The following is an 18,904-nucleotide window of genomic DNA, read 5'->3' as shown; positions in this document are numbered from 1 at the left end:
ATTTTTCTAACATTTCAGCAAATTGCTTAAAACAGTCAACTCAACTGTCCTACAGTAAATAAACATCATAAAAAACAAAGTACATTAAACTTCAGAATATATCCATAGTTGCGTGACCTATGTGTGACCTACCTAAATTAATCCAGGTTTTTTTTGTTTGTTTGATGGAGTAGTCATTACAAATACTGTACCTACAGTATAACACAAAGCTCAGCAATAAAGTCTGAGTTAACTTTTTTAATGTTTCTACAGCATTATGGAATATTCTGTATCTAAACTGGTATTTCTAGTTTTTGGTTTTAATCTTAGAAAGAAAATAAATACCTAAACAGAAGACATATTTGTAGGTAACCCAAACTACTTTCATAGAAACCAACAAGTTGTCTTCCAGTCTTACCATTCTGGGAGTGTCAGGAGTTCTTAGAAGACTTTATTCATTTGAGTCTCAGGAGGCAATTTTTATTTCAGTTTGGCAAATGGTAAAATGTACCAGAGGGTGTTTAGGCAACTACTGTATTGTGTCATGGCAAGCTCATTACAAACATACCAAGTACTGGATTTATTCAGCAAGAATCTGATCATGTTAATGTCCTTACTAGGGATTAATTTTGTCAGTTGTATTTTGAGTGGATGAGTTAAAACTTCATATAAAATTCTTTTAGTGAGAGTGAATGGTGATAAAAGAGTATTCCTTGATCTGCAATGCTATCCATAAAATCTACCAAAGGTTCTTGAAACATTACTAGCACTGTTCTACACTAACCATTATTGTGATTACCATCACATGGAGGAAATATCAGCTGATGAAACATTCATATTCCTTGTCAGCACAGTGTGAAAGCTTCCATCAAAAATTGGTAAAGTTCTACAGGTGGAATAGGTGATCCCCTAATAGCTCGCTACAGGATAACTCAAGTTAACCTAATGAAGAGAAAAGAAAATGATGTGAATGAAAATTAAGTCCTAATGATAGGATATATTGACCTTCTTTCCTATTGAGAATGTCAGTCAGAAATAGATATGTGTATGTCTCTGGCTAACTACCCTGTATACATGGACATTCACAGAGAAAAAATTCCAGAGGAAGGAAAGTACACTTCAGATTCCAATAACCAGGCTTGTGTAAAAACAATTAACCAGTAAACCATCAAACTTGAACCGGATTGTCCATTGTTTAGTGGAAGTGGCATTTAAAGGTGTGGTGCAGTGATGTAAATGAGCTCCCAAAGGAAAGTCCAACCTCACACAAACCCAACCATGCATGGTTTGGGCTTGACTGAGAAATTTGTGAGATTTCGCACCTTCTTTCCTATTGAGGACAGAATGTCTTTTGAATTTCCACTCATCAGGAGATAATTGTATCTAATTTAGTGTGTCAGCTTTGGTGGATGGGTGTTTTTATATCATTTTTCTTCATTTAATGGCACCAGGCCCCTGCATTGTCTACATTGACCTAATTACACCACTCTCTGGGGGTCTCTTTCCAGATTTTAGATCACCAAATGTTTATAGAGTTTACCCTGTTCAGCTTGTCAATAGCTATCCAATATGGTCAGTTCTTTCCACAAATTTGGCAGATGAAGACACAATTTTGAGTTGAAATAGTTATGAGATAAAAAAGTCGAAATTGTGAAATTTGGGGACACTTATTTTTTCCCCTTATGTGCCTAGTAAGCCACCGTACTCAAGTTGGTGAAGTTAGATCAATTTTGAGACCAAGTAGATTTTGTAAAACCAACTGCAGTGACTGGCTCAGCAAGTGACAATTCTGTATTCACAGCATATACTCAGATTAGTAGGAAGTATTTCCAATTGTGTTCTCTCCAAATCTTCAGTATTTTCACATAGTTTTTGGAAACTGCTAGCAATTTAAAGCACATGAGGACATGTCAGGAATAAAAATACTTAATCTGATTTTAATCTGTGGAATATATATCTGAGCCCTAGCATGGTGCAGGGGGTTCCAGAAGAGCTCTGTAACATCTCTGAGACTTCTTGTCCTCTTCTACTACTGTAAGTTTAAAGCATGTAAACACAAATTAGAGAAGCCCTGGTGGGAGTCCCTGGGGACTTCGGCTGAGGCATTTTCTTTTTTCAGATATTTAATGTTCTCTGATAGTGATTTTAAAGCCCTAGTGTAGCCCGTGGAGAGGGGGGGTGGCACGTGCTAACCACCCTAATGGATGCCAGTGCTTGAATATATCTTTGAATACCCTCTAATGTGTTTATTTTAAACAGTATTTGGATCTCTAATATGCAAGGAAGAAAAGTTATCATGACATGATATTGATAAAGAGTTGCAGGGGAGTTTAACTTCCTTAACTACTGTATGCTTGCTAGCCAGCAGTTTGGTGAATCAAGTCACAACAAACCACATTTACTTCATTCTTACCATTCCTATGGTACTCTGTGCATCAAGAAGTGTAGGATACCAAATGAAGCTTGATAGGGTAATAGGTCCTCCTCTCCTCTATCCAGTACAGTCAGAGTCTGTGTCTTCATATTTACTAGAGGGTTTCTTCCTACGGTTGAATGATTACATCATGGAGCAGTTCGAGCCTCAAGTACTTCTAAATCAAAAGTAAAACACTAACCTTAAATCAAATTAGTTGTTCAGAAATTTCAGAAGACTTCAGTAACAAAAGGATACTCGTGAACAACAAAGAAAAACCCATGGTAGCAGTTCCACTTTGATCCAATCATTGATATATTTAATTTAGTGATTATGCAGTATTACAGTGTTTGGTTTCTGAAGCTTTTATGAAAGTTCTTCTAAAGGAACTTTTGCATTCATATGGCAGCGTGACACTACAGCAGTCTTTGTGGGCAATCAACTTGACATGTTATCTGTAAAAGACCCCTACACTTTTAATCAGGAAGCTATGAAAAAGTAAACATTGTAAAAGTATGTAAAAGTGATATTGATGTTGAAGATACGTCAATAGAAAATGATCATTATCAGCACAAACCCTGGAAATTATGGATACATGGGGTGTCAGTAAGGGTGGTGTAAAGCACTGCAGTGTATTGAGAGGGGCACTATGGCCCCTACTGAGTATTTTGGGTGAGACAAACTACAATAATGCTTGTATATGATATGGAATATTGAATCTTAATCTCTGGAAAACATTTAATTTGACCTTTACTCACTGGTAGGTTAGCACTTAAATCCACAATATCGCAGGGGAGGAAACAACTCCAGAGTACTTGAAGTGTAGGTTTTTATAACTAAATTTGACTAAAACAATTCGGACAGTGATCTCGCAAGTGTAGAATACTACTTCAATAAACTAATATGAGGAAGGGAAAACCTCTTGGGCTTCAACTTGTAAGCAACGAACAAGTGCAGTAACAGGCTAGCATCACCATATTTCAGCAACTCCTACATTGTGCTGAGCCTAGGTCACGCTTTATGCTAGCATTGCGGTAGTATTGAATATTGTAACTAAAACCATTAGACTCTAGTGCTAGGGCTAAGTTAGGCTGCACTAGTATTATATGACTAGAGAAGACCTAAGCCATATCTTCAACGTTATGATGTCCCTGTCCTTACACAACAGTTGTACTGTAGGTACATAGCCTAACAATATGAAACTTGAGAGGAACACAAGACATACAGTACGTGGGATTTCTTTTTTGACAATTGCAATATTCTAGGTCTGTTTCTTTCAGTACGTTCACCATCTGGAATGTATTGCAATATCTTCACATTTATTAAGCCAGTACTGTTGCTTCGGGGAATCACACCAAAACAAACAGGGAAGTACAACCATACACTGTACAACCGTTCTTGAAACGCTGCTTTACACTATGTCGTTGGTTGTCTAGATTTTGCAAATGAGACTTGTTCAAGTCGTTTCCATTGGCGACGCGGGAAATTCCCCCTCTTTTTTTTCAGATAAATGATCAATCTTCCAATTCAAATAATAGCAATTTACGACAAAATGGCAAATTCGTTAGATCTAAAAGTGAGGACTTCAACGATATGCTGCAAAATATAAATACATCATTTGCACCTCGAAAATTTTCTGGTAATGATGTGTTAATAGAATCCTGTACAGCAGCTTGGAGGTATTTACGTGTAATGGGTCGTATAGGTTTAATGGAAAAGAAATACACTCTAACTCACCAAATTACAATTTAGACGGCCTCTTGACTATTCACAACGTATTTTTATTATATAATAATGATATATTATATAAAAAGGGGTCCAACACAAAATATATAATGAAAACGCAACATTAGACCAATAAATGAAAACAAATAGTTCAAATAAGTTCCAAGAAAAACACGCGTACTATACTAGCGAAATCTATCGTGCGTCACTACAAGTGTCATCAAGAGGAGAAAGATAATTAGACATTGTAAGCATTTTTTCAGGATATTGTTTTACTACAAGCTTGGAAAGAAGTCAATATTTTATCATTTCTAAAAAGTTTTGAAATAACGAGATGAAAGTATTTTGGTATTTCAAAATTAATCAGAACATTTCCAAATTATACACTTGGATAGAAGGGGGGGGGGGGGCAATGTTACATTCAGCTGAGAAAAATGCCACTGCAACGGGTGTACACCCCTTCCCGCCCCTCCCTCCCCTTATGACTTTACAAACACATTGTTAATAGGCAAAACTGCATGGTGTATGGAGCCAATTTTAGACCTAATTGGTAGTCTAATTATGCCTCGGAGTGCATCAGTTAACATCAATTTTCAAAAAGAATTCAGGGGACGGGGCTACTGAGATTTGCCTTCAACAAGCAAACGACCACACCTCCTCCGTTTTTAAATTCTTCTTTCCACTCTGGCCTTTTCATGATAGTGTAGGCCCTACCTTAGTCAGTTGGGATCTGCCCCCCCTGAATCTGTACGTAACAGGCGCGTCGCCAGGCAGGGGGCAAAGGGGCAGTCTTCCTCCCCCCCCCCCTTTAGCATATTTTTTGTGTATGTTTTTTATGATATCGCTAGTAATTCCAAAGAGAATACGCTATGATGCAATTTACGAGGCCTGGGGAGTGCCATTTCCAGCGATCTGGAAGGCATTTTCAGCCAAAATTTTCTTGTACGCTTCGCGACAAATTATAGTGGCGCTACGCTTAGATAGTTTGCAATGCCGAATCTACGGCTCTGTTGGTTTGCCTACAATTTCGCCCCTCCCTTGGCAAATTCCTCGCTATGCGCCTGGTACATTAAATGCTTTTGCAGGGGTGTCGGAGCCGGTACGGCAGTTCCAATATTCACAATATTCCAATATTCACAAAAAAAATGGCAAAAATTAATCTAGGAGGTATATTTTTCAATACTTTTCAATAATGATGACGGCAAGTAGGCTAAATGTGACTACTCTGACATGGTCTTGTTTTCAAGCTTGGGAAGTGCCATTTCCTGCAATCTGGGAGGCATTTTGTCAAAATTTTCTCCATTACGCTACGCGCCAACGATAGTGGCACGTAGCGTAGTTACGTCCCCCGATAATCATAATAGATGGTCACAATCTGATCTGCCTACCAATCCCAAATAGCTTTCGACACCCCTGTTTTTGGCCCACATTTTAACCGATGGTGAGGGGGGGGGGGGGGCGGACTAACACGTACCCTACCGCTTAGGGGAAATGTCAATGATAGCTTCATCTACTTGATAGAGGTTGTATTATTTACGTCCTGGCCCCTTTCTTAGGGAAGCAGGTCACTTCGCCCAACAACCATTTCGCCCAACTGCCATTTCGCCCAACCTTACAATTTCGCCCAACCAGCCCCCAGCAAAAAAAAGTACCCTAATTTTACCGCCGTAAACTATGGTAAATGTGTGGTAAATAGGGTAAATGTGTCGTAAAATTGTGGTAAAATCAACCGCGGTACATTTACCGCAGTTTTACCATTGTATTACCGCGGTAAAAGTATGGTAAAAGTATGGTACATTTACTGCGGTAAATTAACCGCAGTTTTACCATGATATTACCGCGGTATAAGTAGGGTAAAAGTGCGGTACATTTACCGCGGTAAATTTACCACAGTTTTACCATGACATTACCGCGGGTAAGTAGGGTAAATGTGCGGTACATTTATTGAGGTAAATTTACCGCAGTTTTACCATGGTATTACCGCAGTAAAAGTAGGGTAAAAGTGTGGTACATTTACCGCGGTAAATTTACCGCAGTTTTACCATGATATTACCGCGGTATAAGTAGGGTAAAAGTGCGGTACATTTACTGCCGTAAATTTACCACAGTTTTACCTGGTATTTCCGCGGTAAAAGTAGAGTGAAAGTGTGGTACATTTACTACGGTAAATTTACCGCAGTTTTACCATTATATTACCGCAGTAAAAGTAGGTAAAAGTGTGGTACATTTACTACGGTAAATTTACCATAGTTTTACCATGATATTACTGTAGTAAAAGTAGGGTAAGTTTATATGGTACATAAACTACATATATGTGACATTCCTACAATTGTGCCATGATTAACCACAGTACAAATAGGGTAAAACTATACGGTGCAATTATACTATGGTAAATTTACCATAATTGTACCATGATTTTACCACAGTAGAACATATATGGGTAACGCTATGAAACATGATGGTACATTTACAGCAATTTTTCCATGATTTTGTCCATATTTTTGCAATACTGATATGACAAACCTTTTGTTCTACTCATATCTTAATGTTGGCAATATAAATTACCTGTGGATATGAGTTGAATAAAGAAGAGAGACAAACTGCTATTCTTATATGTTATAGTATGCATCTCTTTTCCTAAAAAAACAAGCAGTAGATATATACATAGAGAATTCCTTCATGGAATCCCTGATATATTTGAAAGGAGACAACAATTAATTCCTTTTGCATTATTAGGGAGAACCCAAAAGCCTTTAAAATGAAAAACAGAACTATATAAATTAGCACACATAAGGCATAGCTTCTGTGCCTCAACACTGTGGCACACACAAATTGACCAATCAGTGTCCTCAGATTTGGATATTCTCTGTCAGGTCCATTAAATGACTTGACAAGTCACGTCCTTCGGAGGGGACGTTAAATTGCGGTCCCGGGAGCAGGACTACACACCCCTGCCTCGTTACTTCAGGGCACTATTCGAAAAGAGAAGGCGAGATTCGCCGGTGTCCTTCCACGCACAAAAACTTGGAACCCCCTCAATAAATTTCCGACTAAGGATTTCCTTAGTCTGCTGAAGCACCTTCGGGTGGAAGCATAATACGAGGTGCAGGGGCGGATTCATGGGGGGGAGGGCCGACCCGGCCCCCCCCCCCTTTTTGGAGATCAGTTGCGTTTTTTTTGTGGGAGTACTTCAAATTCCTAATAGGCATAACTTGGTGAAAGAAAAGCCTATTATATATCCAGCTGCTCTTCCCTGAAACGCGATCGTTTTTATTCCAAATTTGAAACTAATGCAATTATCAGGCCTACGCGACATCAAGTATTAATTAGATAAGGCTCAGTGCTATAGTGCTGACTTTTAATGTCATGGAAAATCAATGCAAAGGGGGTGTAGGCGGTGTTACACTATCTAACGCAACGTAGTCGCCAAGAACCTGAAGTATTTTTAAGGGAGGGCCCGAGGAACATGAACTTATAGCATGCTCCTCGTGGTGAAACATAATTGCACCTATTAAGTGAATTGAGTGTACTGTTAATAGTAGGAGAGACTAGTGTAGGTTCTTATGACCACCTAGACCGGTTTCTGCTCTCAAACTTTATAGGAGGAGCTTCATCAGTAGTAGCCTTTGAATATTTTATATTCGGCCTGGGCGTCTCGTTCTCAAAATGCATCTATTTTCTGTGCACGAGTTTTTATGGACTCATAGTGCAGCTATAAGAGCATCTAAAAGAGCTTCGTGTGAACCTTGAGAGTCAGCTGATTCTTCGTTAGTATGAAACCTTGAGTTAACAAGTAAATCTTTGAGATTTTGGGCCCTATTGTAGGCTAGAATCGGTTCTTTTGGAAACAGTTTGGATAATTCCGCGTACAGGGCGTAGCGAGCGGGGGGGGGGGGGGGGGGGTGGGGGGTGGGGTGTCACACCCCCAATAATTTGGTCGCTGTCGGCAAATTTTGGGTCTGTCGGCAAAAGGAGAAAAGGTGAAAAGAGCGGAAGGGGAAGAAAGAAGGAAAGCTGAATAGAGAAAAGGAGAACGGGAGCTTCTTTATCGGTTATTTCGTTTTTCCAGTTCTTCATCTGATAAACTCATTCACCACTCCAATCACTCGACGCCTGCAAGTTAAAAACCTCTCGGCAAATGACTGATAATGTCACGGCCGTCAGTATAGATACTGTAGCCAGGCTCAGCTAGACGAGTGCCAAAATCGCCGGCAACTCAGTGAAAGAAATGGAATTAAAGGCTTCCGTATAGGCCGCATCCCATGAGTCGTGCTATCGTGTGACAACGTGTTGTTATTATCCTCTGTTCAGAATGACCTCATCGCAGATGTCATTCGTTCTCCGTGGAAAACTTAAGGACACGGCTCACGAATTGTACACAATTTTTAACGTTTCTCGCTTGTATATCAATGAATGTTGTTATTTCTCATTACCGGAAAGTTTTCTGAACATTTTCATCACGAAGTTTCACTATTTCAACGATCGGTGAAAGAGAAAACACAGTTCGATAATTGGTCCCAATTAATTCTTCTTCTGCCGACTGCCATAAAAATAATATCGAAGTGGAAATTCTACGGTGCCAAATTTGACTTAAAATATGCACCAGATTGCATCTAAGGACGTTTCAAAACTAAAAATTTTCCCCCCTTACACCCCTCCCCCATTTCAGTCACATCTTCCAGATCCGTCGGCAAATCAAATCCTCGACACCCCCCCCCCCCCAAAACAAAAACCTTCGCTACGCCCCTGTCCGCGTGTTGCGAGATTAAATGCCAATGTTTCAAAAGTACATTTTCAAATGCGTGGTTTTGATATGGGGTGTATAGGTAAGCTTGAACACCATTGGTGGTTTCTTTTGTTTAGGTTTGGTAGTGAGGTAATGCCTACAGTTTTCAATTTTTATGCCTTTCGTGGCTGAGGCAATTTCCTCTTTCTTATAGTTACGGAGTAACAGTTTCTCTGTGAACGCATTCTTTTTCTGTAAGAAATCAGTCACATTGTTACATAGACGTGCGTATCGTATGACTTCCCCTTTAATAAAGCCTTTAAAAGTGGCAATTGGGAGTGCAGAGTTTCTCTCGAGGTATTGGAAGGTTTCCGTGGGTTTGGTGTAGACTTTGGTGTCTAATAACCCATTGGTTTCAAACCTTGGACCTTTGAAGATTTTCAAATCTAGGTATGTTACCTCGGTGTGTAATAATTCTACCGTAAACTTTAAGAAGCGGTGAATTTCATTCAACCTGTTTACTAGTTGTTCAAGTTCCTGAGGTGAACCGTCGTAAAGCAATAGAATTTCATCTCTATAGCGGAGCCATTTTAAGATTTTATTATCTGTCGGTAAAATCTGGTTTTCCAGTCTATGCATGACGTCACGATATCACAGATTTCCGGAGAGGCTTGGCTACCCATGGCGCAACCGATCTTTTGTAGATGGAATTGGTTATTGAACTCGAAACAGCTTAAATAAGTTCAATTAGTTTGCGCATGGATATGGAAGATATTTTATTTATTCCATATTCGCTTTGTTCCGTCTTTTCATAGACTTCTTGACATATATCTAATGCCTCCTCTTGGGGAGTATTGGTATACATGGCGACGACATCGAGTGTAGCAAGTACTACTGCTTTTGGTAACGGGGTGGCTTCCACAATTTTCAGAATGTGATTTGTGTCTTTCACATAGGTGTTTTGTTTCAATACAATAGGAAGCAAGAAATAGTCCACAAATTCCGATATTTTTTCGGTCGGTGATCCGTTTCCGCTTATTATCGGGCCCTCCCTTAATAATACTTCAGGTTCTTGGCGACTACGTTGCGTTAGATAGTCAAACCGCCTACACCCTCCTTTCATTAATAAGTATATCATAATTATCTCATTGAATATATCTTGTTTTATGTTTTTTCTTGGGGTGAATCTGGTGTCATAATTTTCGCGCAAAAGAAAAAACGAATCGAAGCAATAATAGTGTATCCATTGTACATGCACTGTTGAGCGTTGTTAAATATGTGTCTATCGAGAAAAAATATGTGCACAAAAAAGCGTGTTTGCAACGTTTCTGGTTTTTCTAGTTTTTGGCGAAATGTTTCACCATTTTGCATCTAAGCACTCACAATTAGCCAACAATTTCCAAGGGGGAGGGGGACAACCCCTTCCCCTAGACCCCTCCCCCAGGACGCAGATCACTAAATGCTACCATCGGGATATCGGCCCCCCCTTTCTCAAAATCCTGGATCCGCCCCTGGGGTGTATCGTATCGTATCATAATCAGATTAATCTTTCCATTTAAAACAAGTCTTTGAGGGCAATAAGAGATCAAAAGTCCAATCTGGACTACCAATTAAGTCAAAAGAAGAGAGTCAGGAATCATACCAGCTACGGTAATTGAAATTCAACAAAGCTTTCTCATGTGTGAAACCTCCATGGATTTGATGAATTAAAAACTGTTGCATTCTACAACTGAGGACTTACATGTCAGGCATACAACCATTACAATAAGGGTAAAGGCATATAGCCAAATTATGATACAGTACACTGATGGGTGAAATTCAAAGAAATATATGGTGTACATGCTGATTGAAATTAGGACAAAATCATGCTCAATGTGAGGTAAGACTGTCCTACAATTAGTGTAAAATCAAGGTAAACTGAGGTAGAACTAAGGTAAAAGCGTGGTAAATCTACATTCAAATTGGGGTAGAATGTGGCAAAAATGTGGTAAAAGTATGGTAAATTGAGGTAAAACTAAGGTAAAAGCGTGGTAAAACTACGGTAAAATTGGGGTAAAAAAACGGTAAAATGTGGTAAAAGCGTGGTAAAAGTATGGTAAATTGAGGTAAAACTAAGGAAAAAGCATGGTTAATATACGGTAAAATTGGGGTAAAAGAACGGTAAAACTGTGGTAAATTAAGGGTAAAAGTGTAGTAAATGCGTGGTCAATCTAGGGTAAAATTGGATAAAAGAACGGTAAACTGTGATAAAATTTAGCGTGGTAAAATATGGTAAATTGAGGTAAAATTAAGGAAAAAGCGTGGTAAATATACGGTAAAATTGGGGTAAAAGTGAGGTAAAACCATGGTAAATTTGTGGTAATTTACTGCGGTTAATCGCGGTTTACCGCATCCATAGGGCCAAAACATCTCGGTAATGTACAACAAATTTACCGCGTTTTACCCCGGTTTTACCGGGGTAAAAGTGTGGTATGTTCGCGGTAAATTTGAGGTAAATTTTTTCCTGGGCCTGGTCATTTCGCCCAACCAGCCTGGTCATTTCACCCAACCAGCCTGGTCATTTCGCCCAATCAGCCTGGTCATTTCGCCCAACCAGCCCTTGTCATTTCGCCCAACCTTGATTAAATATGATACTTCAAAAGGAAACGTTCGGGAATTGTTAACGTTACAGGATACGAACCGAATATTAAGGAAACTTGAGGATCGATCAGTGTGTTAGGTTTGATAGTAAACGTTCGAATATTAAGGAAACTTGAAGTCCTTTACTTTGTATAACTTTAGACCAGTGGCGTAGGAAGGTAGTTTTGAGTGGGGGGGCTGAAGACTGATGGCCGGCTTGGGGGAGGGGTCTAAGGGGAGGGGGTGTCCCCCTCCCCTTTGGAATTTTTTTGCATTTCCAGGTGGCTTCAGATGTAATTTGGTGCAATATAGCACACTTCAACACCCACTCCATTTTGTAAACTTAATTTTGTATTTTCACCTGGCCTTAGATGTAATTTGGGGCTACAAATGAGATTTTTTTTTCTCATTTGGAAATGAAAAAGGGGTTTTCTGACTTGCGAAGTGGGGGGGCGGAATGATACTTCCGCCCCTCCACATTTTTCATTGGGGGGGCTGGCGCCCCCCCAGCCCCCCGGTTCCTACGCCCTTGCTTTAGACTTTAGTAAGGAAACTTTCAGGAATTTTTAACGTTGCAGGATACGAACCGAGTATTAAGGAAACTTGACGTTGTGGTTAAATTGATTACATATGTGATTACATATGTGGTTACATTGATAAAGTAGTTACATTGATTAAAAATAGTACTTTAATATTACGGACGGGTTTTATATATATATTTATATATATTTTTTTTTATTTAATAAGGAAACGTTCGGGAATTGTTAGTCAGTAGGATGGATCAGTGTTTTAGGGGTTAGGTTTGATAGGTTCCCTGTGTTTGTATAATAATATAACTTCCATTGTATGCGTAAACGCCTAAAGTAGTGTAATCCTCCCATTATACCCGAAATAACTGCTCAGACTCCGATCGATATCGAGCGGACCTCACTTTTTTGTTTACCTATTACGAAGTAACCTAACCCAAAATAAATCAAATTGAACTAGTGGAATAGAAAAAGTAATATTATTCTGACTGAATATTAGTAAAAATAAGGTTGGGCGAAATGACCAACACGGTTGGGCGAAATGACCATGCTGGTTGGGCGAAATGACCAGGCTGGTTGGGCGAAATGACCAGGCTGGTTGGGCGAAATGGCAGTTGGGCGAAATGGTTGTTGGGCGAAGTGACTAGAAAGCTTTCTTAGTACTACATATCCAATTGACGTCAGTATTTAAACTTTCTGTCTCCAACGGGCATGTACTGTATAACGTTACGTACCTTTACTTATATTCGCGCCTAAAATGTCTGTTATAAATCTCAAACATCACCTGCGAAAAGCTACGATACACCTGTATATGAATATCGGTGACTCATGCTATTGAATACCTACCTGTTCACATCTAGTATCTATCACTGACAATGAATGGTTTAGTGTTATATTAGTGAGGTTGCAGAGTACGTAGTATAATTATCGTGGGAGTTGTGTGTTACCATTGACTTCTTGAGTGGTTATGAAGATGGATTATTTAATGGAGAGGAACCGTTGCTAATAGCTAAAACAGTAATTATGGATCAGTGAGATAATTTGACGGTATGGTATATATAGAGGCAAATGCTAGGATGTGTACAAAGGTCAGGCCAAACTTAGGTAGGTTGTAGGTTAGACTAGTAATAAAGTTAGACTATGTTAGAAATCTCAAGCATCACCCGCGAAAAGCTAGAATTACTTATTTTAGCAAGAGGACATGCATGTTTAGCAATCTAACTCATAAATAATAAAAATCTTAGAGTAGTTGTTGACTGATTATCAGAAAAGTCCAAGTTAAAGCATATCTTAACTATATATAAAGGAATTGAATAAAATACAATCGAGACGCTGAGTTTTCTTAGGAATCTTAAATTAAGCGAAGAATAAAACCAGCGATTAACATTCTACGTGAGCTGATGCCTATCCTTTACTTCGAAAACAATTACTTCATTCTAGCTAAGAAAAAGTATCCATAGATAAACTGTAGAAACTATGTTATCCCTTCAAAAATCTTAAATCACAGAAAATTGTTAGACTCGATTTTAAATCGTACATAACATAGCCTTATACTTTTATAGGCATTAATACAAGTCAATCTATTATATTCCACAATTATTATTATAATCACCTAGCTTATACTAAATCTGCCAGGTCGGAAATTTGAGCCAATTGTGTGAGAAACCTGCAGCTTTTTACCGAGCACGCTAACTGAAATAATGTTATTAAATAATTGATTATTAGTTAAATGACCTAACTCCTGCCAGTATAGGCTGTACCTGACACTTTATGTGAAATATAGGTTTGTTAAATACAAATATATGGCCTAGAGCTTCGAGCAACTATAAAACAGTTTTCCAGTTTAAGTTTAATAATAATAAAATGAAATAAATAGTTATTAAAAAGTAATCTTTCGTCCATGTCTTTCCAGCAGTAACTAGATCGTGGTGTTCTACTCACATCTGGTTATGTCTTAATTTTGCCCACTTAAATATAAAAACCGTAAGTCATTTCCAAGCCAACAGACCTATGGCCACATGATATTTAAAAAGTTTTTTTTTTTTAATTGAAAGTGCTCCACTTCTTTTACGCTGCTGCAACGTTCGCCAGAGCCGTGGGTCTAACGTTAGTTTTAAAAGGCGCCATCCTCTCATTAAACTTGTAATTAATTGATTTATCTCTCGTGTTTGTAAATCAATATTTGTCCACTAACTGTTTTCACCCTCTGAACTCCGTGTTAACAGAATATATTACATTAAGATCCAATCAACCCGATTAAACTTAAAAGTAATAATTAATTAGTATAATTAAACCTCAAAGATATGAAGTGTTCCAGATAACAATATTATTTGTAAACAAAATATAACAAGCTGATGGTACTATTAAATTGGAAGAAAGGATAAAGTTTAGAAGGTTAAGATCATAAGCGTTACCCAATTTAGGAATATCTACAAGCGCAAAGAAAGAAAAATGTTACATTTTAAAACAAAATCCACTAGAAGTTATATCACACTCAAACCGTAACTTAGAAATGAATTTGATAACTAAACACAGGTAGACATCATCTTTTAAACAAATCGTATTAATTGGGAATAATTATAATTCAAGCAGAATAGCAGGATTTAGATCAATAATTAAATAATTTATATATTAAAATTTGAGCTTAAGTCTCATCAACCTTCTCTCTTAAAACTTGAAATTGTTCTAGCCTAGGCCTACCTCTGCTTCTCTAAATTGCATTTTAATTATAAGAAACAACTGATTGATTTAAATATAATTCTCACAAATCTCCTTAAACTTGATAAAAACTTTCTATTAGTTGAAATGGAAGTGTCCTTTTCATGATTCCTATTACATTAGTGACTTATATTTTCATTTAATTTACCTTTTCCGTCTGAAAGTTCTAAATTAAAACACAAATAAATTTGATTAATAATTTTTCAACGGATAGAATAATCTCAATTTTTCGATTACCCAATTTTTATAAAATTCTCAACCCGTCATTGAGATTTGTTTCCTATGATAACTAATAAATTAAAATATGTAGACTCACTTTCTTATTTTATTAAACCTTACTAGCTATTAAACCTTTTATTAATAATTTAATTGTAAAACAATAAAACTAACCCTTTAATCCTACATAACCACTTTATTTTCCTCTAATCTAATATAATTATTTCTGTTCATATCTGTCTCCCCTAAAAATCAATCCTTTATTCCCGTTCCATTAACTAAATTCCTTTTTACAAATAAACATAACCTAAATGTCCTAGTTTATCGCTTTACTTTCCTCTATTTTTATTTCGTTATTTTGATTATTGATCATGTCATAATAAGTATACTTATCCTAACCAATTCCAATATATTTATCTCTATCTACTCTATTATCAGTAACTCTATTCTTTCATTCTAGATTCCCATCTCCTGTGTGTATCTAGGAGGCTGCTCTCCTAGAGTTGATGAGTCTGGTCTGAACCTTATCCTTAAGTCTGGTCTCTCTCTCTCTATCCTGAGTTCTCTCCAGAAGCTGTGTATCGGTGACACCAACAGGAGACTAACTAATGAAGAGTTGGCGGCCATCTTGTCTTACTCCTCACAGTGTACAAGCTTGAAGGAGCTGAAGTAAGTATTCCGGTGTAGATGTTAGAATCATCATAACAGTTAAACGGGGAATTAAATTAATTAGTAAAAGTTTTCAATATTAAACGAACAATAGATAATGTAAAGTCTGCTGTAATTTTAATGTCAAGGATTGGATTTAACTAGTTTAGTTGAATTTATTTGAATAATTAGGTCATCGCGAAAGGAATTATGTAGGATGTTATAATAAATAAAACAAAATATAATGGATTAATAGGGAATATTTTAGGAGAGTGTTGGTAAGAGAGGTGTAGAGGGGTCGGTAGGGGTTGTTTAAAATGTTCTTTGTTTAGTTTATTGTTACAATTTAAGTAAGAAATAGGTTTTAGAATGACAGCAATGATTATTAGGATAATAATAAGAGATATATAGACAAGGTCGTTTAAATTAAATAATTCGAATGAGTTTTAAAAATAGGGGTTTTGAGGGGGGTTTACGAGATACTTGTTTCGATCATGATATCCCTGATTTGCCCTTTACAATTTGTAATTGAATCCCTGACTCCAACCCCTCACTTTTAACCCATTCGGACACCGGTTTCACTCAATACATTCCCGACACCTCCTATTTACCAATCCATTGTTACCCTACCTACCCCCTGCAGCTATAACCGTGATGGCACGATTTGTTCTTCGTAGTTTTCAATGTATTTTTACCCTCCTCCCACCCTAACCCTATCATCACCCTCTTTGTTCCTGTCACCGAGTGGTTTGTAGTTATTATCTCCAGTTTCATTATCAATTACCTGTGATTTCTTTGTTTCTTCATGTCCATTGTTTCATTCACATAGGCCTACTAAGAATATATTGTAGTTTTATAGACAGAGACGTAAACCTCGCTAATACTTTATTTATTTCTCTCAGACAAGATTCATGAGTTGGTTTACACAACGAATATATTCAGTTTTATATATCGCTACTCCTCTCGCCTTCATCAGTTCCTCAGACCAACCTCATCAAAAGTTTTCCATTTCCATCCTTACACATTCACGTTAATGTTATCAGCTGATATGATCCACAGTGTATGACGTGTTACTAAAAATAATGAAAGAAATATTAAGTCGCACAATCCCGCCTCGCCCGACACTCCAAAGAAACAGGGAAAAATATATTCAGTAATACCATAAAATGAAAATTATTCAGCATGTCATATTCTCAATGCTATTCCAGGTGTAACTGTAACCAAGGAAAATGTATCAATGAAAAGTATGATACGTTGGCAGTATAGCTTGGTCGAATTATTTAAAAAAAAATGTAATACAGATCTATGATTATTCACTTTCTAGACTATCAATGCTTTTCCCAATCCCCGTGTTCAGTGTGCTTTTCAGTAAGTTTAGTCCAACCTCCTCCACCCTTAAGGCACCCTAAACCTGCTCCCGCCACTACCCCTCCCTTTGCCCTCCCCTTCAGAGAGATTCATTTGTATGTTTTCAGAGAGCCCATCAAATGCATTCCACGTTTCTACCCGATAACATCATCACCGTTTTAGTGCACACAGTAGGCCTATTCTACTTCTACTGTACAAATATATGCAGCGCTGACATTATACAGACGATTGATTCAACAATTTATGTTCTAAAGCAAGTCAATGGTAAGAATGCCACACCTGGAACTCCCGTAAATATCTCATTAGCATAATAATAGATGACACGAACCAGTTTAACATCATGGATAGAAACAGGTAAACGAACCACGTGCCCATTGTCAGTGAACGTGTCAAAGTAACCATGGAAACAGACATTCAGTAGGTCAGTAGGTGTACAGCAGTGACTACGAATCATCCATTGGGGGAAATCCTCCAAATAACATATTTTTATTAAGTCATACGCATTGTTATTGCATACGTTGCGTTCTTAATTGTTGGCAATTCTATGTAAGTTTTACCATTATATATGAGCAAAATTGCTCTCATTGGTTGTTTAATGTATCCCCACATGTTCCCATGCAAACCAATCGAAGGAAACTTGAATAGAGAGGGCTTATAGACAACACAAAGTTATGAATACAAATTAAAGAAGGACAGATTCTTGTTATGTTCAGTTTATCTTCTTGAATTTAAGTTGCACTTCTCGTTGGTAGGAGTCTGACTAGATGACACATTATTGTGATGCTCTCAATTTGGTTAATCTCTATAATCCGACGTCTCTTTGTTCCGACAAAAAGAAATAATGCGGGACAATTTATTTTAACCAAAAATACTGCAAGTGGCGCGGCGCGATAGATTTGTTGTTGGTGCCCCGCGATGATTTGTATATTTGCAAGAAAAAATATTAACATGAAAATCGAAAGTTACACATACGGTAAGAGAAAAAGCCAGTGAAATGTTTCAGTATATTAAGTTGCACTAAAGGAGGTATATAAAGGAACTTAAATCAAAAGGTACAAACATCGACAACCATGATACAAGACTATTAACCAAAAGCACAGCCCTAAAAATTGGTGACCGGACAACTCCCCCCTGGAAAATACCCCCCCGGACAATTACCCCCCCCCAACAACTACCCCCTGGACAATTACCCGGACAATTCCCACTCAGACAATTCCCACCCGGACAGTTCCCACCCCAGAAAATTCCCCCGGACAATTCCCATACCGGTTGACTCCCCACCGGACAATTACCCCGGACCATTACCCTCCCGGATACCCCCCCCCCCTTCGACAATTGCCCACAGATAATTGTGAATCGGGAGCACCCAATTGGGACGATTTTATAACGCTAACTACCAATAAAAACTGCGTTGGTAGGATAATTTTTTTATATTAGCATACAGGTAACCAACAGGCCAAACTCACCTGAGAAAAAATAATCGCGAAGTTAAAGATACGAACAACGCGTATCTTTGTGCGAGATTCACGTGCATTAGTGATATATTTATTTATTTCCTCTTTCTGTGTGTAAACCATGTCTGCCCTGTAGAAAGTGATATCGCTTATTTTTTTTCAACATAAAGGAGTGAGATATGGGCTAACTTTGGTCTACTTACATAGATATCTGAATTACAATTTTTGTCCTGTCACGCTACCAATGTAATAATTTTGCAATGTAGTAAAACATACGAACACCGTTGAATTGAAAAGCTTAAATAGCAAAACGACTCTATTTTAGGAGACAAAGTATCAAAACACTTTCTTGTTTCGCGTGCATTGTGTATACTATAGCTAAACTAACAAAATGATAATATCTTGGGCGTCAATTTGGTAATTTTTTTGGAAAATAGATTTGGCGCGCTTCGCGCGCACTAGCTGTATTGATACTGTGAGAATTAACTGATCCTTGCACATGCATGTTAGG

At 37.8% G+C, this 18,904-nt stretch overlaps 1 protein-coding gene across 3 annotated transcripts in view; it reads left to right on the top strand.

The window, feature by feature from the left end:
* The window catches only part of LOC139985118 (NLR family CARD domain-containing protein 4-like), a 273,181-nt gene that overhangs the window by 211,373 nt on the left and 42,904 nt on the right, over positions 1-18,904 (top strand). For all 3 annotated transcript variants that reach the window (XR_011799294.1, XM_071999337.1, XM_071999338.1), the window contains exon 4: positions 15,384-15,592. Coding sequence is in view for 2 of the 3 variants with exons in the window: in XM_071999337.1 (XP_071855438.1) it covers positions 15,384-15,592 (209 nt within the window). In the remaining variant the exon portion in view is untranslated. The remainder of the gene's footprint in view (positions 1-15,383; positions 15,593-18,904) is intronic.

Source organism: Apostichopus japonicus, chromosome 17 (assembly GCF_037975245.1).
Source record: "Apostichopus japonicus isolate 1M-3 chromosome 17, ASM3797524v1, whole genome shotgun sequence".
NCBI classification, from domain to species: Eukaryota; Metazoa; Echinodermata; class Holothuroidea; order Aspidochirotida; family Stichopodidae; genus Apostichopus; species Apostichopus japonicus.
This window is presented reverse-complemented; position numbering and strand designations above follow the sequence as displayed.